Here is a 25,989-nt window from a genome sequence, read left to right as displayed (position 1 = left end):
AAAAAAACAACAACAACAACAACAACAACAGCAACTACACAACAATCATCACATCAACATCAACAACAACAATGTAAATAACGGCAATTTCACCAATCGCAACTCAATCAGTTCGAACCATTCAAACAGCATCGACACTGGCTACAACGAATTCGACTTTGAAGAGGATGAAGGGTCGACGTCCGTGTCGATCTCCAGCTCGCCCAGCTCCTCACCAAGCTCCTCACCCCAGTCCTCCCCCGAGCCCTCGCCTCCTCGGGCCTTCTTCCGAACGATACACATATCCAACAAGAAGAATAAACTGTAACCAAACAAGGCATCGATGCCTCTCCCCTTCCAGTTTATATCCYTGTTCCTCCTCTTTGGCGGGTTGGTAATGTTGCTGCTATTGCTACCCTTTGGTGCTGTAGTGTTGTTGACCGTACTGGTTATGGTGTTGGGTGGGGCAGGTGCGTCCTGAGCCGAGGCTGTTGTATCCTTGTTACCACCGAGGAATGATGGCAATGAAAGGAGGGGTTGGCCATCATTCACAGCCTTCATTCCAAGCGCATCACATATGGCCTTTGAACGGAATGCGTACAACTGGAAGATGGAGAATATACATGAGGGTATCCAATAGAAGTACACGACCTAGATTGATTGAATGAGTGGGCGATTGAGTCAGTATGCGAGGACATCACCATGACCAACAAACCAACTTACTGATGGGATTGTGTAACTGAGAGGGATGATCATGACAGCCATGATCCTGGCGAACCAACTGATGATCTTGAAGAAGAGTATGTCTGTTCGTGCAAGAGACATTTGATTGATTAGCAAGTAGAATGCGCTGGATATGACGGGCAGGATGTATGTCGGGTCAGCTGCGCTCAGATCAGTGAACCATAGTGCGCCACCAGTTGTAAGTGATGGGAATGTCTCGGCCATCTCACGCATCGCCATATAACTGGATACGAAGAAGGGTAGGTTGACCAAGGGCAGAAGGTATGTGAGTGCAGGATGGCACTTCTTCTCCTTGAGCAACTTGGTGATGTTGTCTGAGTTCTCATAGTTGGACACACCTCTCGCTCTATTATCCGCTGCGATCTGTTTGAACTTGTCGAGTTGAGGTCTGATCTCCATTAGCCTCTGGGCATTGTTACGATGCTTGATGGCAAATGGAAACAGTGCAGCACGCACCAACAATGTGAAGGTGGGCACAATGATGAGCCATGATAAGCCCGTTGCAGAGTGCAAATGATGCAGGCAGACCTCGATGAATGTCGGCAGGCCAGTGATCTCGATGAGTGAAGGGTCTTGAGGCAGTCCACTTGTCAACTGTCCCATATCAATCGTTTGTGAATGATTGTAAGGTGTATTCAAGTCAACCTCGTACCGACCAATGTCATTTGATGTTGTCGTTGGTATCTCTGAGGTTGTTGTTGTAGTTGTAGTCGTATTCGTAGTCGTTGAGATAGGGTTGTCATTGGGCGTCTGTGATGAATAGTGTCGCATGAATGTAGGTGTCATCATTGATAATGATGTTGATGTTGACAATGCACTGAAGAGGAAGATAGAGTCGAGAGGACGAACACCTCCACTCACTAGTGTTGGTCGTCTGTATCCATTTGATGCTGTTACCAAGTGTTGTATCAACTTGCTGCTACTCCTACTGTATCTCAACATTCTAATACTTGTATTTGATTGATCAATAAGTCACCTGATTGATGCATCTTTGTTTGGTCGACTTCATTCTCAAAAGTGATGGGACAGTGTGGGGCAAACCTGGAATCATTCCAATCAAACAATTAGTCGACTCGTGAACTACCATAGTTGAACATGATGATCATTGTTTATTGACTATCCTCTCAATGACTTGATCAAACAGATCAAGTGTTTCGACGATGTTTCCATTGTACTTGGTGCTACCGTCCATCGCCACATTGTTGGCGTGCATATTGTATACCATGTTGTGCCACTCTTTGTACATAGTCTTCATAATGTCTGTCAGGAATGGAGAGAGCTCTATGAGTGTGTACCATTGGTTTGTTAGTGATTGATTGAGGGAATGAATGACCATCACATCGCACAACTTAACATACCATATTCAAGTGGAAGCATAAAGTTAACAGGTTGGCTTGGATAGTCGTCGGGTACAATGACGATCAGTGTGATGGTAGGTCGTTTGGAATGTGTGGTGAAGGTGAAGTGCAGCTCGAGACTGCTGTCGTGCTCGTTCATACGGACCTTGCTGCTGTACTGCTTGCGCTGCTCGATCGCCAGGAGCTCGCGCTTTATACAGTCGCCACGGGACGATGCTTGTTTGTACATATTTATGATGTCAACGGCACTGTTGCACGAGCATCTACAGAGCGGCTGGATATAGTAGAGTTCGGAGTCGGTCGATATTTGTATCGCCGGCACCTGTTTTATACACAAGGGAGCATTGTGACGCGAGCCACTCCAAGCTGGTGTTATAATCGATGGTTGAAAGTGGACGTACAAGTTCTTGTTTGAGTCGCTCCTGAATAGCTCGGAAATGACAATAGTCTATTGAGATTGATTGAGGGAGTGAGTGAGTAAGTGACTGAGCCTGGCGAGGACCTGGCGAGGTCGATGGATGATACGTACCTCATTGTCAATACGCTTGGCAGGTACCATTGTGTTGTCATTGTTTGTTAACTTGATGAGATCAGTCATGAAGCTTGTCAAATATGATAGGCTTGTATCATTGTTTGAATCATCGCCCAGTCGTTGTCGTTTGGATGCATCCACTTGCAGAGTGGAATCAGTAGTCGATGTTGTGTTTGTCGTTGTTGTTGATGATTGTGATTGTTGTTGTTGTTGTTGCTTGCGCTTTGGTGTAATGTTATCGCTTGATGGTGCATCGATGAATGGATTGTTGAGTATAGGATTCTTGAACCACAGCTGTGTCCTTGAGCAGATGCCACCTGATCTATTCACAATGTTGTCTGGCGTGAACCTCTTTGAACGCTCCAATGTCGAAAGCAAGTCCCTTTCAATAAAGATCAATGACTCATACGGTATGTTCTTCAGCGTGTCGATGATCCTCTTCATGAAGAACTCCTCAGTGGCGATCTGATCAATGATTGATTGATTGATTGATTGAGTGAGCGAGCGATAGTCAAGGGGTATACGACAACAAACATACCTTTGTCTCAAAGAACTGATGGAGGGTCTTGTCGAGGGATTCGAGCTCCTCCATCTTGAATGTGGAGCCAGTCTCTTGTGATGATTGCTTGATGCGCTGCATGGTGTCGCTGAGTCGATTCCTGTCCTGTTGCTGGGGGATGTAAGGCTCGATGATCCTGGTCATGGACTTGAGACGCTTGAGTAGATCCCAATACTTTTGCTCCAGCTCTGGCGCAACTGGTGGGCGTGGCGGCCCACCACTTACCAGGCCTCCTGTACCAACACCGCCTGCGCCGCCAGGGCCAGCACCAGCGCCACCCTGTGCCATTGGCTTAGCTGGAACAGACAGTGGGTTGGTCGGCAGCGGTGGATGTGTCGCGAATGGTGAAGCGGGTGGTGCCGACTTGCCAACCGGCGTCGACGTTGGCTGTGGAGGGTTCTTGAGATTGGATGGGGGCGCGGGTAGTGGCGAGCCGACAATGTTGGCTGGTGATGTGCCCGGTAGACTTGGCCGATTGGCCGCAGCAGGATGCTGTTGCGTGATGGGCGACTGTGCCGCCATCTTGGCGGTGTATTGCTGCAGACTCGTCAGCTCCTGTCGCAGCTTATCGGCCTCTGCTTTGAACTGTGGGTTCGACTCGATCGAGTCGAGACGCGCCTTCTTCTGATTGAATATTTGTGTGATCTGTTGCTGTGTGAGTGGTGTCTTGATCTGCGTCTGTGTCTGTGTCTGTGTCTGCGTCGTCATTGGCGCGTTGCCTTGATTTGACGGCATTGTCATTGGCCCCGACGTCGGCGTCGGCGTGAAGTTGGCGGGAGATGCAGGTGTGAATGATGAGTTTGTCGGTGATTGAGCAGCCATTGGGCGCTGATTAGCCGCCAGATAGTTTGCTTGTTGGTTGTTGGGTGCTGTCGCTGTACCAGTGTTGCCAATTGGTATATGTTGCTGCTGCTTGATGTTGTGTTGTCCATTGATTGGCTGTGTCTGTGTCTGCACCTGCTGTGTATTAAGCGGTGGTGTCTGATCACGATGTTGTTGACCAGGTGTTGGCTGACCAGGAGTCTGTTGGCCAGGTGTCTGTTGTTGCTTGTTCTCCAACTTATACAATAGACCAGCCAACTCTGCGACATATTGTTCTCTCTACAAATGATCGGAGCAGCACAAGGTAAGTGAGCTGGTTGATTGATAGAGTGATTGATTGAACAAACATACAGTTGGATATCGCTTGTTAAACACCTTCTGTTCAAAGCCTTGAGCTCGTTCATATAACTCTTTCTCTGTCCTGTCAGGATATGATATACCCAGCTTTACAGCTCTGTTGATTGAATGAATGAATCAATGAATCAAACAATGCGTTAGATGATGTTGATTGATTGATTGATTGAATGAATGAATGACATGAACACCTGCTTACACTTTCTGTATATATTGTTGTCGCTCTGCATCGTCTATTGACCAATTCAATTGATTGCCTTGCTCCATGATTGAATGAGTGAGCTGCAGCTGGTGATGACTATGACTATGACTGAGATGATGGCTGTTTCTGGATCGTTAAGGGAAGTCTTGCGACCTTGCACAGGCAGCTCTGTGCTATTATAGATAGTTGTTATTTCTTATCGCTTGGCCTCTCTCTAAGGGTCCCTCTCTCTCACTGTCTCTCTATCTCTCACTCTCACTGTCTATGTCTATCTCTCTCACTGTCTCGCGAAGTTGTTGTTGTTCACACTAACTCTCAAATTGCAACTTTGATTGATTGAATGAATGCATCAATCCCACTCCAATTTATTACTTTACAACTTTCAACCAATGACCATGATCATCATGTCCAACTATAACTTGTCCATGTATTACAATATACTCTTGATGTATGCTTTGGAAGTATGATTGGTGCAGGTGACATTATCTTACGCCAAGGTTCAAATGGATTATTAGACGATGATGATGTATTTGGAGGCCTCCACTGTTGTCCACATAATAATAATCTTTGTTGATCATCTAATAATAATGATGATGCACTTCCACATGATATATCTATGATCTTAATATCATCCATTAATGATTCTATTATAGTTGGTGTTGTACAACTGTCTGTGTCACCCTGTCCCAACTGACCAAACTCTCCCCAGCCAAAGCTATACACCTGGCCTTCATCATCCAACAACAATGAATGCCAAGTACCACAAGCTGCCTTGATAATGCGTGGTCTACTACTGACGCCTGTGCCATTGCCATCAACATTGTCATTGATTGATTGTGATTGGATATTGATTGGTGCGGGCGTGTATAGGTTGGCCGCTTGACCATTACCAAGTTGATAGTATAGTCCCCATCCAAAGCTGTATGCCAGTCCTAATGCAGAGTCGATAACAATCGAATGGAAGTCACCGCAGTAACATGAAGTGACAGTGTTGGCACCAGACTCGCTATTGAAAGTGATCAAACCAAGTGTACGTCGATTGCTACTTTGTTCATCTTCGTCACAGTCGTCATTGTCCACTAACAAGCCGAGACCGAGGCCAGTCTGTCCATAAGTGTTGTCTCCACATCCATAACATTGACCAGTATCTGATATGAATAGACTGTGTTCGCGACCTGCAGCGAGTGCCTTGATCTTAATGTTCCGATCCTGGAAGTATGTGACCTTGGTAGGATGATCCAGCCATGGTACATCATAGTTGACACCAAGTTGATAACAAAGATTACTGCCCTTGGCGTATACAATACCAACATCATCAACGAAATGTAAATGATTATAACCAGTTGATATCAACATCACCCTTGAGCACCATGTTATTGTCCTAATACCATTGTTAACAGAGTTATCCACCAATGATATCTTTCGATGCATTGTCAACTGACCATCATCTGTGAAGTAGTATGTCAGTCAGTGATTGAATGAATGTAACATGTTACACATACCATTTAGAATGGCAAGAGTGTCACAGGTAGACTTCAAGTCATGTACTTTGAATGGTAGTGTGATGGAGGTAACAGGTAAGTCTTCATGATGATGTAAATCAAGTGAGATAGTTGGTAATAAGGGTACAAATGTTATGTCTCCCCAACAATAAATGTCTGCTCCACTAGTTGTAGTTGTTGATGTTGATGTTGATGTTGATGATGTGGAGGTTGTTGTAGCTAATGTCAAAGCCAGATCATTCATTGTTATAGTACTATACTTTGGTTATTACTTTGTTACCAAAGGACAAATGTATTCGAATACAACTCCTGGATCTTATTTTGTTGTTGGTCTTGGCATCCCATTGAGAAAAGACATGAACCATCCTTTGTTCTGAGTGGTCTCCTTCAAATTCATAGGACACTATTGATTGGAAATCATCCTCTTGATCAAAGTCATACCTAAAGGTATCTCGACCATCTACACTTGATAGTATAAAGTTGTCCAAGGATATCATCATCTTTGGAACCATGTTCCAGACGACGAAAGCAAGAACATTTTGACATCCATTGTGATGAGAGGTTTCTGTTACTGTTGCTGTTGTTGTTGTTATTGTCCTCTCCTGGAGGCCGTGATGGAGTCTCGAGTCTGTAGAATAGCTTCACAATGCTGCAGTACTCCACGATCGACTTTTTTAGAAGCTTATAGTGAAGGATACTGACTTCATGAGTATGTTGGTCGAGTATTCATTCTTTATTGTTGTTGTTGCGTTGAGGGAAACATGTTTCCCTTGCCCTAGAACTCTCCCTAACATGTCCCAAACAAGTTCGCAAAACAAACTAGACTTGAGAAGACGAAAAAGTCCAATCAATCCAGTTGTAATACTAACAGTTACTACTTCATACATATATAATAATAATAATAATGACATCAATGGACGATGATGATGACTTTTATGGAGATGATGATGATCATACTTCACAAATGAATAACAGAGAGGCAATAAGATCACAGAGTAATATATTCCCTGTATGATCAGATCAATCAATCAATCAAAGAATCATATCATTATTCATTCAATCTTATACTCATTCATTCAATCATTCAATCAATCAATCGAACTATCATAGCTTGGTTACCAAGATGGTATTGAGATTGGAAAGGAACAGACATTGCAACGTGGATTCAATGCGGGATTGACAGAGGCAACACTGATAGCATATAAATGGTCGTTACTACTTGGTCTAATAAGTTCAATGGATGTATTCTATCATCATAACAAACAGTTTGCCAATACTGAACATACGCCCAAGCTACAAGATATGGAGAATAGACTAAAGACAATACTGAATCAACATTGTTCAACACCTTCAATCGACTTGCTCAAATCAAAGTTCATTGGCTATACACATGTGGATGAGGTGGAGACTACCAACAAACGATCAAATGGCTCATGCTGCTCAGACTCAAACAACAACAACAATAATAATGGCAACAACTGCAATGAAGCTAATGGAGACTCATGTTGCAAGAGTGAGCAAAAGCAACAGCCACAGCAACAAGATGATGATGATGGATGCTGCAAAGGAAATAATAAGGATGACGACGCAGGTTGTTGCAAGGTACAATCAAAGGTCACATCACCATCATCAAAGGCCATGAGTAGTCCACATCGAGCACTCACACAGGAGGATGACAAGGCACTCTTTGAACAACTGTGTAATGAGTGTAAATCACTCATCTCTCTATTTGGACTGGATGGCAATAAGATTGTCAATCAAGTACTGGTCAAGCAGTTCAATGTTATAAACGCGACTCAATAGCTATTGAGTAGAGCAGAGTGGACAACTCCCTCTGTTCTGCATCACAAATGACCGTCCATTCAATCACTCGCGGACAGTCCACCGCGACCACGTGTCGCACTGGAGTTGACAATGAGATTGACGCATTGTTGACGCTTGCAAGTCATGCATGGCATGGTCATCGATGAATAGGACAGACATATCTTATTAAATGATTGATCGATCGTCTTGTCCAACATTGACGAATGAACGAATGAACGAACTTCCATCCATTGATGATTCGTGTTTGTTTTTTGGATTTTGTTTAATTTTTAATTTAGTTTTCTTTTTTTAGGAGTTGGTTGGAGGATGTGCGAGCGAGAGAGTGGTCGTGCTTGCGCTCCACAGGCAACACGACATCCAAAAGGTGATGTTGTCGCATCGTTTATCCACACACAAAGGTTCATCCGCAAGATCAACAATGGTTGGTATCTCCTCTCGCTCTCGCTCTACAATCAGATGAATGGATCATGTGATCATCCGAACAGCAACAGCAACACAACAACAGCCACTTCAACAGAGCTACACAGCAACTTAGCGATACAGCGACGAATCCGACGATCTAGCATCATGTAGGACAGTAGAGATGAACAAGCGACTAACATTCTGCATCGCGACACAACAATCTAGCCTTCCCACAAGACCTTGAGAATCAAGAAAGTGCTCGGCAAGAAGCAGAAGCAAAACAGACCAGTTCCACAATGGATCAGAATGAGAACTGGCAACACCATCAGGTACGCTTTATGAACACAACACAGGACAGACAGACAGCGATGTTACTACGACACGATACATGATTACTTGGACTTTGACTTCTAACTCATTCTTTCGATAACAACAGATACAACAACAAGCGTAGACATTGGAGACGCACCAAGCTCGGAATCTAAACGACGGGTCGAGTTACGATGGACGATCTTATCATTATCTACTTGTTTCATATCTCTTCACCTCTTTGCGCCCTCCCAATGAACCTTTGTAGAAGAGAGATTATGATGGGTAGTCATCCCCAATAAACATCATCATCATCTTTCAAACATATTCAATATCCATAATCAATCAATCAAACAATCATGATTGGTAATACCAGGGTCATAATATTCCAATCCTTCTTTCATTCGACCCCTCCCTCCTATCCTAGGATATTTACCGTGATAATATTATTTGCACCTGGGTGGGGTACCAGCAATGCTGATTGATCAGGAAAGGTTGGTGCGGACCAGCCCAAGTCAATCTACACGACACATTTGACAGGTTCGCTCAAAAAAACACTAAAGTACAAAATCTTTTTGGTTTGGTGTTTAACAAATTATCGGGGTTAGTTGGTCTGGGTCAAGCCCAACATCGGTTGAGGCATTGATGTATGTTTGTAGTTGTTGGGAAGACCACCATTACCGATATACAGACTCACACATACTATTACTATTTATTACTATTACTATTACAACTACAATATCTGTAACATACACATATAACAACAGACAGGTTCAACAATAATGTCAAACCATTGGCTACGAGCTAATGGTGATCAAGAATGTAAGTGTAGTGATTGTTATGGTGTACTCATACTTCATTTACCTAATACTTAATGCTTATAATATTACTTTATAGATGTCGAATCGATCACAGCACAGAGTAATCGTAAAGAGTCAATCACAACAGTAAAGAAGGCAATCAAGGACTGTCTACAATATCACTTTGAGAACAACAAACCAATAACAGAGTCGAATCCACTACTCACTCCATTATGTCAACATATCGAAGCATTCATAGCACATAAGTTCAAGGGTATGTTATGTCAGTACTTGCTACGCACGAAGTACCCGCTCCTCACTCACACGCCACTACACATGATACATGATACACAGTCAAGATAATCAACTCTACAACATTCTCACTTTGGAAGATAGTATTGATGCTGCCACATCTAAAGTATGATCATGCTGGCAATCATCAACGTGTTATAAAGTGGCAGGAGGAGTTTGAATATATCAAGAGTCTGAGTGAGGTGTCCACGGACATTGGCAAGCTACGCGCATTCATTCGACGATGTCTGAATGAGGCGACGCTCAACATTGCCATCAACATCATAACGACCAATCAGGAGATACTCAAACATCACTACGATGACGATAGTATACTGCGCTTCAAGGATGACGCCGATCTGTTCCGACTGATGTTGGTGCCGCTCGAAACCATCCCCTTCCAGATCGACTACAACGACGCCACTTTGGACGCGATCTATTATGAGAGCCCTTCGCCACTGGCCTCACCACAGACATCACCGGCACTCTCATACGTATCAACATCAAACAGTAACAATCTTGTGGCGACTACAGGACCGGCCAAGAAAAAGAAGATCAAGTCATTGACTAGAGTGATCGATTTGAATGGAGGCGATGGTGGCGAGGCCGTCGTCGAGAGCGAACAGACGTCAGCTGACACGATTGCACGTGGCAAGAATAGTACAACGACCACCACAACCATCGTCGATGAGAAGACTGGCAAGACCAAGATCATCAAGAAGATCAAGATCACAAAGAAGGTGTTGAAGAGCAGTGTGGACAACACGAATGGCAATGGCGCTAGCAATGGCAATGGATCATTAACATTGAACGGTAGCAGTAATGGCACGAGTCCATTATTGCAGTCGTCATCTGATATGGACACCCCCACTACACCACCGCCACCTACCACACCAACGACATCATCTCAGTCTGATTGGCCTGCCCCAGTCGACCTCAATCTAAGGGAGAGCTCGGATAGCAGCAATGGTGGAGGCAGTCGAGAGAACAGTGGATTCAGGAATGCCAGCATTATTGGATCGGAGCTGTTGGCCAAGGTACAGAACATATCTCTGCCCGACTTTAGCTCCAAGTTCTCATCATTGTTCACATCAAACAAGTCTTTGCCAGTGCCATCTACCATCACAGAGGAGAGTGAGGGCGAGCTGAGGCAGGACGAGGAGCAGCAGCCAGTAGTCGAGAGCACAACAACACCAGTATCAACAACAATGGACGAGGTGAATGAACAAAGCGCGCAAGATACTATCATCACAAATGATGAACCATCATTATTGATCAACCAAGATTCAGAACAATCAACTACAATGGAGCAACAATCACTTACAACAGAGACACTGCAGGATAATTTTGATGAGCCCGAGGTTGTTCAGGTGGAGTCCATTTCACATTCCATAGAACAATCTGATGTGGCTGCTCTAGAGCTGGTGCAAGATAACCAGAGCGAGCATGTTGAGGAGGAGCCAGCAACAGTGGAGCAACCAATCGATGATATTAGTGTTCCCACAGTTACGGTTACAGAGGACATCATCGAGGAGGAGACAGCATCAGAGGTTATGATCGTCAGTGAGGATAGCCCATCAATTGAGATCAGCTCAACAACCGATGGTAATCAAGATAACGAACAACAGGAGGATATCAAGCACGAGGTTGAGGAGGTTGAAGAGGTTGAGGTTGAACCATCTTCACATGGTCCAATCAAACATGAAGATGAGCCTGATGCACCAATGACAACTACTGTAGAGGAGCCAATTGAACAACAGGTGGACAATGTACCACTTGACGAGGAGACAGTCGTAGAAGAGGCTATATCCACAATCATTGTGACAGACACATCCTTGGAGGATGTTGGCGACACAGCTCCAACAATTGTCACGCAAGAAGTTTTGGTGCAACAAGAGTCACAGATCAAGAGCTCAACGGACTCTGCAGAGTTCAATGAGTTGCTAAACAAGATTGAGCATTTGGATGACAGCGACTTTAGCAATGGTGTCACGCCAACTCAAACAGTGCCACCATCACCAGAGATTGTAGCCATCATCTCGGAACCAACTACGCCATCACCTTCACCATCAGCATCAATCGAAATCAATCACATTATTGATGACAACAACAACAACAATGTTGTTGTGGAGGCACCTGTCTTGGCACTGACCGAGGAACCAAAATCAGAGCCAAGCAATGAGTTGTCATTGGAGGAGGAGGTGGCAGCATATGAGCGACGTCAAAGGGAGGCCAGTCCAGGCGTGGTCGGACTGAATGGCACATCAATCACACTATCATCAAACATTATATCGATGGAGGAGCAGCAGTTCCTGCTGGATCAAGTGGATCGCATGGAGAGCTTGCTGAGTCAGCGCGACGAGATGATCGAGGAGGACACCATCAGGAAGGAGAGGACCAACAGCAGTCTGCCAATCATGGAGATCCCATCATTGTCACACTCACAGGACGACCAACATCAGGACATGGAAGCTATCCCATCAGATAGATACTCGACATTCTCTGCACACTTTACACCGGCCAACAACTCGTCCGAGGGACACTCGATGACTGATGATATTGAGAACCTGGACGAGATGGAGCCCACCGATGACACACCATCGGCCAGGAGACACGATATGTTTGTTGTTATCAATGATTACATGGATGACGAGCAACTGACCGCTGTGGCGAGCACGACGGCCGAGCGAAGGAGATCATCGTCGTCAGCATCGTCATCATCCTCATCGACATCATCATCGCCCAACTACATCACCCAGCCGCCACCACAACAGCACTCTGGCGCCATTATCGAGGAGATTGAGCTGCCGCACAACTACGCGCATACATCATCGTCCAACCCATACATCATGAATGACTCGGCGCCACCTGTCATCCCGCCCATACCCGACCCCAAGACATTCAAGTGGGCACCCTTGCGCAGGAAGCTCTACTTCAACATCCCCGTGCAACTCACCATCAAGCATCAAGGCAACATGTGTGCCGGCTGCAGTCGCGACCTCTCTGGCTACTTCACCACGTCACGCTACTGCGAGTACAGTGGCAAGTTCTTCTGCACCAACTGCCACAACAAGACGCAGTGGTACATACCGGCACGCATCATTACCAACTGGGACTTCAAGCAGTATCCCGTGGCCAACTTTAGCTACGCGTTCCTGATGGACATTGCCAGAGTGCCCCTGTTTGATATTGCCACGATCAATCCGCGACTGTACAGAAACAATCAATTGCTACGCATGCGCAACCTGCGTCGCCAGATGTACTTCCTCAAGGACTTCCTCAAGTCGTGCACGGCGGATGGACCCTCACTCCTCGGCATGCTACACAGCAATGATTACCTCGCCTCAGACGTTGACTTTTATTCCTTGGCCGACCTTGTACACTACAAACAATTGTTAGAATCACTTCGAGCTATTGTTGCCAGGTGGCTCAATCATGTAGAGGTATGTATCCATCACTTACTGGAACCATTCCAATCACTCACTAACTCAATCAATCAATCACTCGAATGTAGTCATGTCCATTGTGTCAAGCTAAAGGATCATATTGTGAGTTCTGCGATAGCAAGGAGACGATATATCCTTATAATATTGCAAAGGTTACACAATGCAAGTCATGCCAGAGCATCCATCACAAGGATTGCTTCGATAAGAACAAGTGTCCAAAGTGTCTAAGAGTGGCCAAACGCAAGATCCTACAGAACTTTGAGAAGGCCAGGATCATGGAACGTGATTCAAAGATGTCCAATGTAATATAGACAAAGACGAGACGCTACAACCTACTCCCTCCCCTACTCCCCACCTCAATCATTCAATCGATATATCCACATCCATCTACATGTATACCAAGTCAATGATCACACTATTGTAATACCAATAACGTGATGTTGTTATTGTTATTGTTGGCACACCAATCTGAACAAGTTGTCATCAATAAACAATGCGCGTGCGAATGCCGCTCATTGAAGATTCTCTCACTCAATCACTCTCGCTCACTCAATCATTCACTCAATGATGATCACTTACTCAATCAATCAATCAAACATATATACTTTGGAAAGTTGATCAATGTATAACTACATTCAACGACCGAATGATCGCGTGATCAAAAAGTCTAGAGTTATTAAAAAAACGAACGAGTCCCATAATCAATGATGAGGGGTTGAGTGATATTACCTAGTGTTTGTTGATTTTGGTAAATTCATGCCGATGGACCACTACGGTGATCCATTCTACTGATGAAGCTCCACCCTGTTGGAGTAATTTCTAGTAGGCTCGGCCAGATGAATAGACAGTCGTATCCCAACCTTCAAACAGTTGTGGATCCTGCCTAGTGTCGAATCTCACGTGCCTAGTATTGACAATGGGGAAACTCATCCGGGGAATGCAGGCCGCCAACATTCACGCACAACCCCCTCTACAAATTAAACACAAAGACCAAACAAATACAACTTCAACTTCATCACTCCATTCATTCATTCATTCATTCAATCATTTATTCATACTTACATAATACATACATGTAATAATAACATTAGAGATGAATATGAATAGTTGTTGTAATAATACTACTCACTCACAATGTTGTGGAATAGATAGGAAGATATATGAAAGATTGAGTATTGCTCTGTTTGATAATGCTGAGAGTAAATGAATGAATGATGTTGATTGATCGAAGATGGACATGAATGACCTGACCTTGGACATCCAAACATCCAAACATAGTTATTAAGGTCACTTGCAATGTTTGTGGCTTAGGTGATGAAGTGTATATATGCTTGGAATGCGCCAAGATATCATGCCGCCAACATAGTATGGACCATGCTGCCAAGGATCAAGATCACAAGGTATCGGTCAAGTATGACACAAGTGGTATGATCAAGTACTTTTGTTGTGATTGCCAATCAATCATTGATGGAAATGATGATGATGAATGGACAAGACACTTGGGCCATTTATTCAAGGCAATGCATTTGTTTGTTGATGCAGCTCATGGAGGACATGGCCATCACAAACCAGAACGTCTGGCAATGGAATCAAAATCATTGGATGGATTGGTACAATACATCAAGTCTGGATCATGCAAGAATGTGGTGGTGTTGACTGGCGCAGGAATTAGTGTATCCGCAGGCATACCAGACTTTCGCACTCCAGGCATTGGGCTCTATGACAGCGTGGCGCACTTCAACCTGCCTTTCAAAGAGGCGGTATTTGACATTGACTACTTCAAAGTGCATCCAGAGCCCTTCTTCTCGGTTTGTCGTGAGATGCTCAAACCTGGCCGATACCAGCCGACCAATGTACATCGTCTGATCAAACATCTAGCCGACATGGGCGTGCTCCTTCGCAACTACACACAGAACATCGATGTGTTGGAGCGGGCTGCAGGCATCCCCGACCACTCACTGATCGAGGCCCACGGCTCACTGGCCCGAGCGCACTGCATGGTGTGCGATCACGAGTACTCTGCCGCACAGGTCAGCGACATGCTCATTGATTGGAACGATGAGCTGCGTGGACCTGTCCCAAGGTGTCAACAACAGTCGTGCAAGCAAGGCGTGATCAAACCTGACGTTGTATTCTTTGGCGATTCATTACCTACAATATTTAGTCAACGACTTGTTGAGGATGTTGTCAAATGTGATCTGATGATCATCATTGGTACATCATTGACGGTACAGCCCGTTGCAACAATGGTCAAGATCTTCCGTTCCAAACCAAGAGTACTGATCAATCTCAAACATGATCAAAGTCATTCAGATGCTGGACTCGCCTGTAACAATCCACAAGTCGACGACATTGCACTTGAAGGTGATTGTCAACAGATTGCACAACAACTAATCAATGCATTATCTATTTGATTGATTGAGTGGCACTCAATTTACACAGATATTTTAATAAATGATAAATCTTGGAACATGTGACCCAACATCGATGTTGTAGATTTTGATCAGTTTGAAGTCTTTTCAAAATAAATGATCAAAATACCTTTGTTGGGTGTCTGCCCGTTATTTGAATTGTTGTGAAGGTGAATGAATCAAATGATCATCATTGAGTGTGTGGGGGTTGTGACACAATGAATAACTCAAGTACAACACACTTTAATGTTATTCATTGGTTTTAAATATAGTTATAACATATATTATATATATAACTATGACAGATCAACAGCAGCAACAACAACAACAATCAATGTCATCACCGACATTGATTGGTAATAATAATAGATTGTCAATGGCATTTGGAGGTTATGGTCAAGGTCAACATGGTCAATTGGAATCAATGATAAACAATCTACCACAATCATCCAATGCCATACCCAGAATGTCATCGACCAGTGCATTCAAGACACATCCATCAATGGTCAACATCAACGTCACATCATCAAACTCAAGTGGCAACAACACTCCATCACTACATTCACAGCAACAACAACAGGGCGATGACTATCTTGGCGAAGGGTAACCATCATGAATGACACATACACATTGATTGAGATTGACTAATATAAGCTATCAATCACAACAGAGGCATACCCAACAAAGGAGTTATTATCAATATATTGAACAAGTTCTTGAGTAGAAGACCTGCGAAGGAGGATCTTGTACAGAATAGAGTGCTCAAGTCGGATTACAAACCAATCCCACTGCGATATCATGTGATTGAACAGCTGTGCAGTCGTCTTGAGAAGTGTGCACTAGAGATTGAGGGTATCTTCCGTATATCAGGCTCAGCCAATCAGATAAGACTATTCTGGGCCACCTTTGTAAATGGTACATTGCATCATCACTTTCATTGTTTGATCGATCGATCAATCGATCATTCCAACATACTCACTCAATCAATCAATCATTCCAATCAAACCAAACTAGATAACATCGACTTCCAGCCTGGATTCAATGAACATAATATAACAGGCGCGCTTAAATTGTACATTAGAGAGCAGTTCGACCCGCTCATACCCAATGAACTATGGTCTGGCTTTGTTGCCAGTCAAGTGACAGCCAATGGTATGGACCCACTGCGCCACTCAGACTAGCGCGCCATTGACTAACCCGCCAGCGCGACCATGCGGCCACACATACACCAATTCTAGACAAACAGATTGAGATCGATGACTTGGCAGCATTCATGGCAAAGGTACCAGCTGACAATATAAAGGCACTCAAGAGGATATTGCGCATGATGATCATATTCACGAGACACTCCAAGTTGAACAAGATGAACGCTCATAATATGGGCGTTGTGTTTGGACCCAACCTGTTCAGGTCCAAGCCCGACTCGCCAACCGTCATGTACGAGGCAAAGGTGTCGAATGAGTGCGTCACAAAGCTGATCCTAAACTACAGCACGGTGTTCCCCGAGCTCGAAGTGCCCATACTGGGCACAGAGACCAACACCGAGGACTATGTCGAGGAGACGCCGGCCGCCTCACCATCGATGCCCCAGTCGCCTGGCATGTCACCGACACCCCTGTCACCCAAGGTCGACTCGACACCTGCGCCAACATTCGCGCCCAAAGTGCTCTCAGATTCATTGCTGGCGCCACCTTCTTCGCAGTTTGCCAGCATCACCAATCAGCTCCAGGCGGGTATGCAGGAACATCGCAGGATACAGAACTCACCGTCAACCTCGGCACAGCAGCTCAAGGATGCCCCGAGGGCCACACCCTCGCCGGGTCCCATCCATCCATGGCTGGCGGACGCCAACCAGCACCTCAACACCAAGCAGTCACCCTTGGCTCACCTCAAGCGCACAGACTTTAGCATGGCGTCGCATCTCAAGTACATTCTGTCCAAGTCCAAGCACTTCAAGAAGGAGGAGGGCTGGGACCAGTTCTTGGTGCTGCGCGTCGTCGGCAACCTGGTGCTGGCCAACTCAAACAAGAGCAAGGCGCAGGTGGCACAGCTTGGCAAGTCCAAGAAGAAGGAGAAGGAGCAGGCCGAGGGCTCGACACGCATATCGTTCGTGCCAACCTACCTGTTCGTCTCGGAGAAGAACATCATCTTCTTCGATGTGTACAAGTATCAGATGTTCTACATCCTCCCCCACGAGCGTCTAAAGGACTTTGGTCTAGACTCTGTCAACAGCGGTCTCTTCAGCCTCCAAGACAGCCAGAACAACAAGACCACCTACTTCATGGTGCCGCGTCCCAAGATCATCGAGCTCCTCACACGCGCCCTCGAGCGTGGCAGATCAATCGCCAAGTTGAATGTAAGTGATTGAGTGGAGTAGTTTCATTTGATCAATTGACTAACTAACTTTCTCCATCGATCAAACAGGTCAAGTCATTACCACATCTTCAGGTGAGGAAGTACCCAATGTTGGAGACATCATCGGCACAGGGATACGGCAAGTTGCCAGAGTCGCGACCAGTGTTTGAAGCATTGACAGCACGTGGATTCACTGAACTCGATGTGTGGGAGGGCACTGTGGACCTGCTAGAGATCGTCAAGCAGTACAAGTCCATCCTACTGCCCATTGACACCAAGGCAGTGGTGGAGTTCCTTTTGCCCTCAACCGACGACTTCAAGGGCGTCTACCGCAAGTCCTACAAGCTGGACATCAGCACGCCCGTCTTCAAGATCATCTGTCTAATCTGTGAGAAGGTCAGCAGCAACCTGAATGCCCACCAAGTTTGTGCTGCGCACGCTTAAGGGCAGAACACTCTATGACAACCTGCCGCTGGAGGCATATGGCCTTGGCGCCCTGTTCACCACATGGCAGCTGCGTCTCATCTCTCTGGACCAGCCCGACAGCACCGGTAACTTTGTCGTTGAGTTCATGATGCCTGACTCGCCAGAGTTCAAGGGCATGCAGAAGAAGGCCATCAAAGTGGATGCCTATCAGCCTTTGAAGAGAGTATGTACCCCCTTGAACAACTCACTCGATTGATCACTAACTCACCTCGTTCGCCAAACATCCAGATCATGAAGGGACTGTGCGATAAGCTCAAGATACCAAAGTATCACTACTATGACTTGGTTGGACCAGATGGAAAGGTGGTTGGAGGCGATGACAACCTCTCTAGTATTGGACTGGGCATCAAGTTTAAGACCTGCAAGGTGGTGTTGAAGAAGAAAACCTTCCCTGTGGGCAAGAACCCAGAGATTGACACACCAATGGTGCGCTCAGTCGTTGAGGACATGATCGAGGCCGTGTGGATAAAGTTGAAGGAGCGTCATCAGGAGCGCATTAGGATCTACATCAAGAAGCTTCTGGAGTATCAGATAGATCAGACCTTCATCGAGATATCCAAGGCCGAGACTGTGCCCAAGCGTGTGGCCATGCTCTGCAGGAACAACCGTGCCGAGTTCTATCAGCTACTCGGATCAAAAGAGGAGGACGACCTGATCATCTCGGAAACGGATGGCTACAAGAACATGCTGATCAATGCAAGGAGTGTTGTGGAGACAGACCTGGAGCCATCTGCAAACTACCCGCTGTACAAGGGCAATAGAATGGTGCCGGGATACAACCCGTACAAGTCATCTGCAGGCGGCCTGCCGACACTCAGAGACATCAAGTTGAGCAATGCCAGGAACAACTTTATGTCAGACCTGGGCGATGCCAGACGCAAGGTGCACATTCCACATCTGAAACATACGGCCACGTCCAAGTATGCGGTGCCAGGCGTCAATTCAGCTGCCACCTCCATTGTATCACTACTCTCACTCAAGCCTGGCACAGCCAAGCTTGTACAACAGCTAAAGTCCAAGATGTCCGATGTCAAGGAGACCCATGACGACAACGAGATCGAGGACTTGATACCATCACATAAGCAACAACATTAATGTTGAGCACGCATTCACCATCCATCATCCATCCATGTTACATTACTGTCAATCAAATCAACCAATCAATCAATCTATTATAAACAACCAACTTCATTAGCTATTGGCCAATGAGTAGGTGACAGGGGGTTTATTGTACAAGCAGTGGCTACTACTAACTACTCTAGAGAGTCTTCATGTTGACCAGACTCTTGACAAACCTGTTTGAGCGCCTCTTCTTGGTGGGCGACTGGCTGGATGGCGAGTTAAGCGACTTGGGTGGCTCGTCGAACCTGTTCTCCCAGCACTTCTCAATCAGCTTCTGCAGAGAGTTGTACAATATCAGGTTGAGCGCCTTTGGCTGAGGGTGGAACGTCCATCGTTTGCCACCTACACCAATCTCGATCAAAGTGAAGAAATGTTTGTCTAAGGAAAGGATGGTGTCAGAGTGATTGATGAAATTGACTTGACTGGAATGAGTGAATCACTTACCATTGTATACATTGTTGTGTACCAACACAGTGTCCAGAGGGATGCTAAAGAGTAATCTATATGAGTTACCCTTTTGTTTGGCAAAGAGGAAGATGTCGTGGAAGAGGAAGTAGTAACCTTTCTTGAACTTGGGCGTCGCCTTCTTCTCAGAGTTCTCATTATATCCTTCGACCAACTGTAGTGCACCTTCATTGAGCAGGTGTCTCTTTGAGAGTTGTAGAGTCTCTGATCCCTTGAGTGTCTGAAGTATCTGCATTGTCCTCTGCCAGACATCATTCTCCATCTTCTCCTTATTGATCATCTGTACAATCTGCTCGATCTTGGCCAATGCCAATATCAGCTGTCCATGATCATCATGTTCTACCGGTGTAGCCTTGAGCAACTCACGAAGGAATATTGGGTATTTGCAAATCCTCTGCACTGGCTTGATAAGGAATGAGTGTAGACTCATTGTCCTTAGTTCGTGACTCAGTTCAGACACAAAGTTCTCCATTTGTGGCATCTTGGACAAGCTGTTAATGCTCTCCAATGACTTCTGATGATAGTTACAATACACAGAGTATACATCAAATGAACTCGACTGTTTAGTGAGGGTAATGTTAGTCTTGAATGAAGATCGTAGTTGTTGTAGTTGTACTACATACCATTATACAGAACACCTCTCCAATCGATGAGGATGAGGATATCAGCCTAGTGTATAGCTCTTGGTTGACCTGGAGAAGTTGCTCAATGTTTGAGAATATGGTCACAAACTCCTCGGTGGAGAGCAACTTGAGGTCATCGCGAAGAGGCCTGTAGAATACTTGGATAATGGTCTCCAGGTCCTTGATATAGTCCAGCTCGGTAGTTGTCATCTCCTCAATGAGCATTGCACGCTTATCAATCGATGAAGTTAGGCTGCGTACTGTGGATGCTGAGGACGAGGTCGACGCCACAGATTGTGCAAGTTGGGTTGGCTTGAGTACTGGAGACAGAGGAGTTGATGGTGATTTGATGATTGCTGGTGAGCTGAATGTCAATGATGCTGGAACACCTGATCGCAGACTAATTGAGCCCGATGGAGAGAGCATCCTGTTGATTGGTGGCGAGGGGAATGCATCGATAAAGTCATTCATCGTTCTGTCGTTGGGTCCGTTGCCGGATTGATCACACACTGATTGTAGATTGGGAGAGGATACTTCCAGCAAGGATGGTGACATTATAACATGTAGTGGTGAAGCAACGTTGAGCAGGACTGGAGTAAGATTGCCTCGAATTGGTGACAGACCTGCCAGCTCATTGGTCGAGGTCAGTTCTGATGTAGGTGAGTTAATGACTGATGACATGGAGGATGTTGAGTTGGAGCTTGATGTTGGGGACTTGTAGCCTTCCAGGATACTGGGGTCCTCCGCTGGTTTGCCAATGGTATATGTAGCCTCGCGTAGCATTCTCAGTGAGTCGGTGAAACGTATATCAATCTCGTCGTAGCTAAGTGTCTGGCTGTTAAATGAAGAGTTGGCCGAGTCGTTGGCCGGTGTGATCGGTTGTGGTGGGATTATTGGTTGGATAGTAGGTGCCAATGCTATCGTATAGTATTGTTGAGGTTGAGGAGCAGGTTGAATAAGTATTTGTTGAGGCTGAGGTTGAGTTTGTTTCTGAGGTGTCTGGATCAAAGGGGTGGAAACCAGCGGTGCCGTGGCAGGTGGGAACTCAATGGACTCTTGTGAAGTGTTGGCAGAGTCGAACTCCTCAATACGAGTTGAGCTCGACTCGTGGAGAGATTGAGGCGGCTTCTGCTGAGCAGCTACAGAGGACGACAGACTGGGCTTCTCCAGTACACAGACAGGGTTTGATTGTGTGAGTGGCGTGTTGGGATAGCTGCTTCTCTTCTTTGGCGCCACATAAGTGGCGCTAGAATATGTTGGCTGTTTTTGTCGAGGACTGGTCATGTTGCCAGGTCTGGGAGGTGAGCAGACCTGTGGCGATGAGGCAATATTCTTATTGATATTCTCTATTAATGATCTAATTGGAGGTGTACCACTCTGGTCCACTTTCTCAGCGATCAAGTTGACCTGAACATGAGGTATTTGTTGCTGTTGTTGCTGTTGTTGTTGTTGTTGGTGCTTCTTTATGCTCTGGCTTGCAGCCAGTGTTGATTTATATGGAGGAATGGGGAGTATCGAGTCCACCGATGGTATATCAATTAGGTGCAGCTTGACATTGCACCAGAAACAAAACTTTGAGTTTGGTTTGCATAGATGGTTACATCGCCAGCAACGCTCTCCAAGCTCGCTGCTGCACAGATGGCATGCCTTATTATAGCGCTGTGTCTGTCCAAGGCACACCTTGCATATTATCAGACCCTCCATTGCTCCGAAGGAGTTGAGTATTGGCTGCTGATGCTGTTGCTGTTGCTGTTGCTGCTGTAGACTGGATGTTTGAATGATTGGCGCGATGGAGTGTGAGTTTGAGTTTGGGTTTGAGGTTGAGTTGGAGCGTGCCAGATTTTGTCGTTGCGGTTTGGCAATTGATGTTCCTTCGTAGAAGGATGATGTTGATAATAAATTAATAATAAATACTAAGGCAACTTAGTTTGTTTGTTTGTTGTATATGTTGGAGTAATGATTGAATGAATGGCAATCAATACTGGAGGATGGATGGATGGTAGGATGGATTGATAAGAGATGAATGATTGATGATGGACCAGGCCAGATTGATTGGGATAACTCGCGACAACGACGACGATGAGAAGTTGAGATGGGTGATTGATTGTTTGATTGATTGAGTAGAGTGATGAGAAGTGAAGTTATGTTATATGGTGTGAGAATGAGTGTGAGGTGGAGCCAGCATATGCCTGTATGTGATGTTGATGGATACAGGATGTAAACAAATGATGATATTTTAAAGGGCAGCTGGTAACACCAATCCACTGGCTGGCTGGCTTGGTTGATTGATTGATTGGATGTCGTGGAGTGGCGTGGCGTGGCGGGGATAGACAATAACGATGAGTGAGTGTTTGATTGATAGATTGATTGATTAATTGATGATGTTAATGTTGTTGAAACAAGAATGTAGAAGGCATACACACATATCGTTAACAACAGGACATAGATACATACATACAAAGACACACACTAATCACTGCACTGAACTGAACTGAACACAACATAACATTGGAGCAAAGAACAACTTAATAGACTGTCCGCCCGCCACTTCCTGGAGTAAAAGAGAGTGTAGCAAGCAAACACTTTCTGTCTGTCTAGGGTCGTCGTGCGAATAGGGTAGGGTATAGTTGCAGTAGTAAATACTGATGACAGATGGTAGGTATGCTTTAAACATTGATGTAAATCTTATCGATGGGCATGGGTTGATGGAAGTGATGTCGAACATGGGCATCCCTCCCTACCACACACCACTCGTGTTATATGTTGTGTGTTTGTTTGATTGATCAATCGTCAAACCAACCCTTTCAAACACACAAAGATAAACATTGATGATTGGTCAATCACATCACTACTCATCAATCAATCACTGTTTGATTGATTGATCACTTTAGTGTGTGTTGAGATGAGTCGTTTGGAATGCATGCCCGATCACATATATATGTGTTGATTGTTGTTGTACATATATGTCTATTTTGTGTTGTTTGAATGATTGTTTGATTGTGAGTGGATTGGATTGGATTGGTGTGATTAGAGATGGGTGATGATGATTCGGCTGATGTTCTGCCTAAATATTACTAGGAGATTAAAGTATTTGTTGAGTCTACATTGACTTGGTGCAGAGAGTCTCTCAATGAGTTGGAGATTGATAAACATGATTGATTGGATTGCTGGATGGAGGACTTTTTCGGTCCTAAATGGTGATCAAGTGGTACCAGTCTGGACTCGCCAGGTTGTGATTATGATTGTCCACTTACAAATGTTCTTCCATGGCAATTGTTGACATGGTTGGATTATTGATTGATCGAATCTCTAAAGAATAGAATAGATATGTGGTTGTGTTGTTGATGTCGATATATATATTTATCTAATTAAAGATAGATAGATAATAATAGGGAAATGAGGATTGCCGAAGAATGATTGATGATGAGGTTGGTGTTGTAATAACTCGAGGGAGTGTCGTCGATCAATAGGAATAATAATAATAATAATAATAATAATAATGATTCGTTAGAGGTATTGATATCATCAGTAGTATCCAATAATAATAATTAATCAATTGATTAATTGTTTCCTTATGTGTACAAGAGTGAGTGAGTTGTTTCCGTGATTATGGGGCGGGACAAGTTAGCAAGTTCATTCAATCAGTCAGTCAATCAGTCAATCATATCAATCCACCATTTTATTATTATCATTATACACTTATTAGAGTTGTTGAGAGTGGAGGTAATTTTAGACCTGGAAACACAAACACACTTGATCATTCAAGGGTGGGGAGAGTGATGGGGTGTGGAGATCCAGCCCATTCCAGTCCAGTCCATTCCGTCGTATGAGGGTATGGATATGGTATTACCATGGTTGTCATTGACTTGACAAGAGTGTTATGTCACAATGTAAAGTGAAAGATAACATTGCATTATATATCTCTGATCACCTTTGGGGCAGCTGTCGATCGCCATTGCCAACCATGATCCTGGTGTATGTACGTGTGATTGTCCATTCGATTGGGAAGAGTCGGCGCTACTACTTAAGATGGTAGTTTTGAATATTGATTAGTGTTTGAAGTTGATTGATTGAATGATTGATTGAGGGATGGATGACAGGGCTACACTAGGGATGAACGCATTCGCATTTTGTAGTAATGATCATTGCTGATAACTTGTCGTTTTGGACAACAGATTCGAAGGCATGCAGCTACTGGAAGTACCACTGACACCAGTATGAGGAATTCTAGGAGTAAGGGTAGTTCGTCGTCACTCTTCGTTCTAAGATGATGGCGGAACTGTCCAGAATTGCGATGGAGTACAAAACTGTCTCCAGTGCTGCCGTCAACACGAAGGTACGTGACATCGAGTCGATCGTATGTGGCCTTGAACTTGGTGTATCCCACTGAGCTCTCGCGATGAGCTGTCCAACTAGGGTAGTCCATCCACGGGTCGAGGTCTGCTCCACCCGTACCCGCCAACACATGGATTGTGCCATCAAACTTGACATAGTTGTTTCTCTCCTCGTTGAGCACCTGGCCGCCCTGCACTGGGTATGTACGCTCGTAGCCATGGTCATGACCTGAGACCACCACATTGACTAGGTACTCAGTGAGCAGGGGCTCCAGTAACTCTCGCATCTTGAGGTCACTGCCACCATGTCCCTGTGATGAGGTGTACATTGGGCTGTGGAGGAAGATCACCAGCCATGGATAGACATCCCTCCTGTCATTGACGTAGACGAGTTGGTCCAGCAACCAGGAGTATTGCACGCTATCCTTGTCCAGAGGGTCGTACGATGACAACATGATCATGTATGCAGTGTTGTAGGGTAGTGCGTAGAACATGTTGAAGTTGGTAGAAGTGATACTACCATTTGTCAAGGTGGTAGTCGGGTTGGGATAGGCCAATGGCATCTTATACCGATTGAGGAATGATCCAATGGCGTCGGGCTTCACGTCCCAGTTTCCAGGTATGACCATGAATGGCTTGATACTTGTAACCGGCTCCACAATGTTTCCAAACAGTTCCCAAACCTGATCCTTCAATCCATAAGACAGATCACCTCCGTGGACCACCATTGTGATGTCTGGATCGCTGGACAAGGACTTCATCACATTGGATACATTGCCATAAGTACCAGAGTCAGCAATGGCTGCAAAGTACACGGGTGATTGATCGTCGTCGGGCACAGTAGTGAATTGCTTCCAGTCACTCCATGGTGATGTATTGTTGCTGTTGTTCATTCTATCGGCATCTCCAACACGGTAACAATATTGTTGACCAGGTCGAAGCGATGACATCAAGGCTGTGTGCAAGTATCCATTGAATTGGAAATATGATGATGAATAGCCAATTGATATTCTTTGTCCTCCACTTTGAGAATCCAAACTACAATCACCTTGGAAGTAGTATACAGCTG

At 45.0% G+C, this 25,989-nt stretch overlaps 11 protein-coding genes across 11 annotated transcripts; 6 read left to right on the top strand and 5 right to left on the bottom strand.

Moving 5' to 3' along the window:
- Positions 1–147: 147 nt before the first annotated feature.
- SAMD00019534_044670 (hypothetical protein) lies at positions 148–1,341 on the bottom strand (the record flags this gene model as incomplete). Its single annotated transcript, XM_012899957.1, has 2 exons — positions 148–630; positions 703–1,341. Coding segments are annotated over 2 exons (1,122 nt in total), but the record flags the coding sequence as incomplete, so codon positions are not given.
- Positions 1,342–1,825: 484 nt separating this feature from the next.
- On the bottom strand, positions 1,826–4,615 carry SAMD00019534_044660 (hypothetical protein; the record flags this gene model as incomplete). Its single annotated transcript, XM_012899956.1, has 6 exons — positions 1,826–2,004; positions 2,082–2,529; positions 2,611–3,078; positions 3,152–4,273; positions 4,346–4,448; positions 4,548–4,615. 6 exons carry the CDS (start codon positions 4,613–4,615, stop codon positions 1,826–1,828), a joined length of 2,388 nt encoding a protein of 795 aa, XP_012755410.1.
- Positions 4,616–4,952: 337 nt separating this feature from the next.
- SAMD00019534_044650 (hypothetical protein) lies at positions 4,953–5,906 on the bottom strand (the record flags this gene model as incomplete). Its single annotated transcript, XM_012899955.1, has 1 exon — positions 4,953–5,906. One exon carries the CDS (start codon positions 5,904–5,906, stop codon positions 4,953–4,955), a length of 954 nt encoding a protein of 317 aa, XP_012755409.1.
- A 1,050-nt stretch (positions 5,907–6,956) lies between these two features.
- On the top strand, positions 6,957–7,855 carry SAMD00019534_044640 (hypothetical protein; the record flags this gene model as incomplete). The annotated part of the gene is made up of 2 exons (XM_012899954.1): positions 6,957–7,061; positions 7,163–7,855. 2 exons carry the CDS (start codon positions 6,957–6,959, stop codon positions 7,853–7,855), a joined length of 798 nt encoding a protein of 265 aa, XP_012755408.1.
- Positions 7,856–8,294: 439 nt separating this feature from the next.
- On the top strand, positions 8,295–8,760 carry SAMD00019534_044630 (hypothetical protein; the record flags this gene model as incomplete). Its single annotated transcript, XM_012899953.1, has 3 exons — positions 8,295–8,297; positions 8,504–8,607; positions 8,715–8,760. Coding segments are annotated over 3 exons (153 nt in total), but the record flags the coding sequence as incomplete, so codon positions are not given.
- A 609-nt stretch (positions 8,761–9,369) lies between these two features.
- On the top strand, positions 9,370–13,435 carry SAMD00019534_044620 (hypothetical protein; the record flags this gene model as incomplete). The annotated part of the gene is made up of 4 exons (XM_012899952.1): positions 9,370–9,409; positions 9,485–9,661; positions 9,742–13,121; positions 13,193–13,435. The coding sequence occupies 4 exons, from the start codon at positions 9,370–9,372 to the stop codon at positions 13,433–13,435; spliced, it is 3,840 nt and encodes a 1,279-aa protein (XP_012755406.1).
- A 1,116-nt stretch (positions 13,436–14,551) lies between these two features.
- On the top strand, positions 14,552–15,535 carry SAMD00019534_044610 (hypothetical protein; the record flags this gene model as incomplete). Its single annotated transcript, XM_012899951.1, has 1 exon — positions 14,552–15,535. A coding segment is annotated over one exon (984 nt), but the record flags the coding sequence as incomplete, so codon positions are not given.
- A 298-nt stretch (positions 15,536–15,833) lies between these two features.
- On the top strand, positions 15,834–18,334 carry SAMD00019534_044600 (hypothetical protein; the record flags this gene model as incomplete). The annotated part of the gene is made up of 5 exons (XM_012899950.1): positions 15,834–16,138; positions 16,206–16,450; positions 16,550–16,687; positions 16,774–17,891; positions 17,960–18,334. 5 exons carry the CDS (start codon positions 15,834–15,836, stop codon positions 18,332–18,334), a joined length of 2,181 nt encoding a protein of 726 aa, XP_012755404.1.
- On the top strand, positions 18,303–19,471 carry SAMD00019534_044590 (hypothetical protein; the record flags this gene model as incomplete). Its single annotated transcript, XM_012899949.1, has 2 exons — positions 18,303–18,539; positions 18,605–19,471. 2 exons carry the CDS (start codon positions 18,303–18,305, stop codon positions 19,469–19,471), a joined length of 1,104 nt encoding a protein of 367 aa, XP_012755403.1.
- Positions 19,472–19,637: 166 nt separating this feature from the next.
- Positions 19,638–23,869, bottom strand: SAMD00019534_044580 (hypothetical protein; the record flags this gene model as incomplete). Its single annotated transcript, XM_012899948.1, has 4 exons — positions 19,638–19,876; positions 19,943–20,522; positions 20,587–22,351; positions 23,841–23,869. Coding segments are annotated over 4 exons (2,613 nt in total), but the record flags the coding sequence as incomplete, so codon positions are not given.
- Positions 23,870–24,688: 819 nt separating this feature from the next.
- On the bottom strand, positions 24,689–25,870 carry SAMD00019534_044570 (hypothetical protein; the record flags this gene model as incomplete). Its single annotated transcript, XM_012899947.1, has 1 exon — positions 24,689–25,870. The coding sequence occupies one exon, from the start codon at positions 25,868–25,870 to the stop codon at positions 24,689–24,691; it is 1,182 nt and encodes a 393-aa protein (XP_012755401.1).
- Between the last annotated feature and the right edge of the window lie 119 nt (positions 25,871–25,989).

Source organism: Acytostelium subglobosum (assembly GCF_000787575.1).
Source record: "Acytostelium subglobosum LB1 DNA, scaffold: scaffold8, whole genome shotgun sequence".
Lineage (NCBI taxonomy): Eukaryota > Evosea > Eumycetozoa > Acytosteliales > Acytosteliaceae > Acytostelium > Acytostelium subglobosum.
This window is presented reverse-complemented; position numbering and strand designations above follow the sequence as displayed.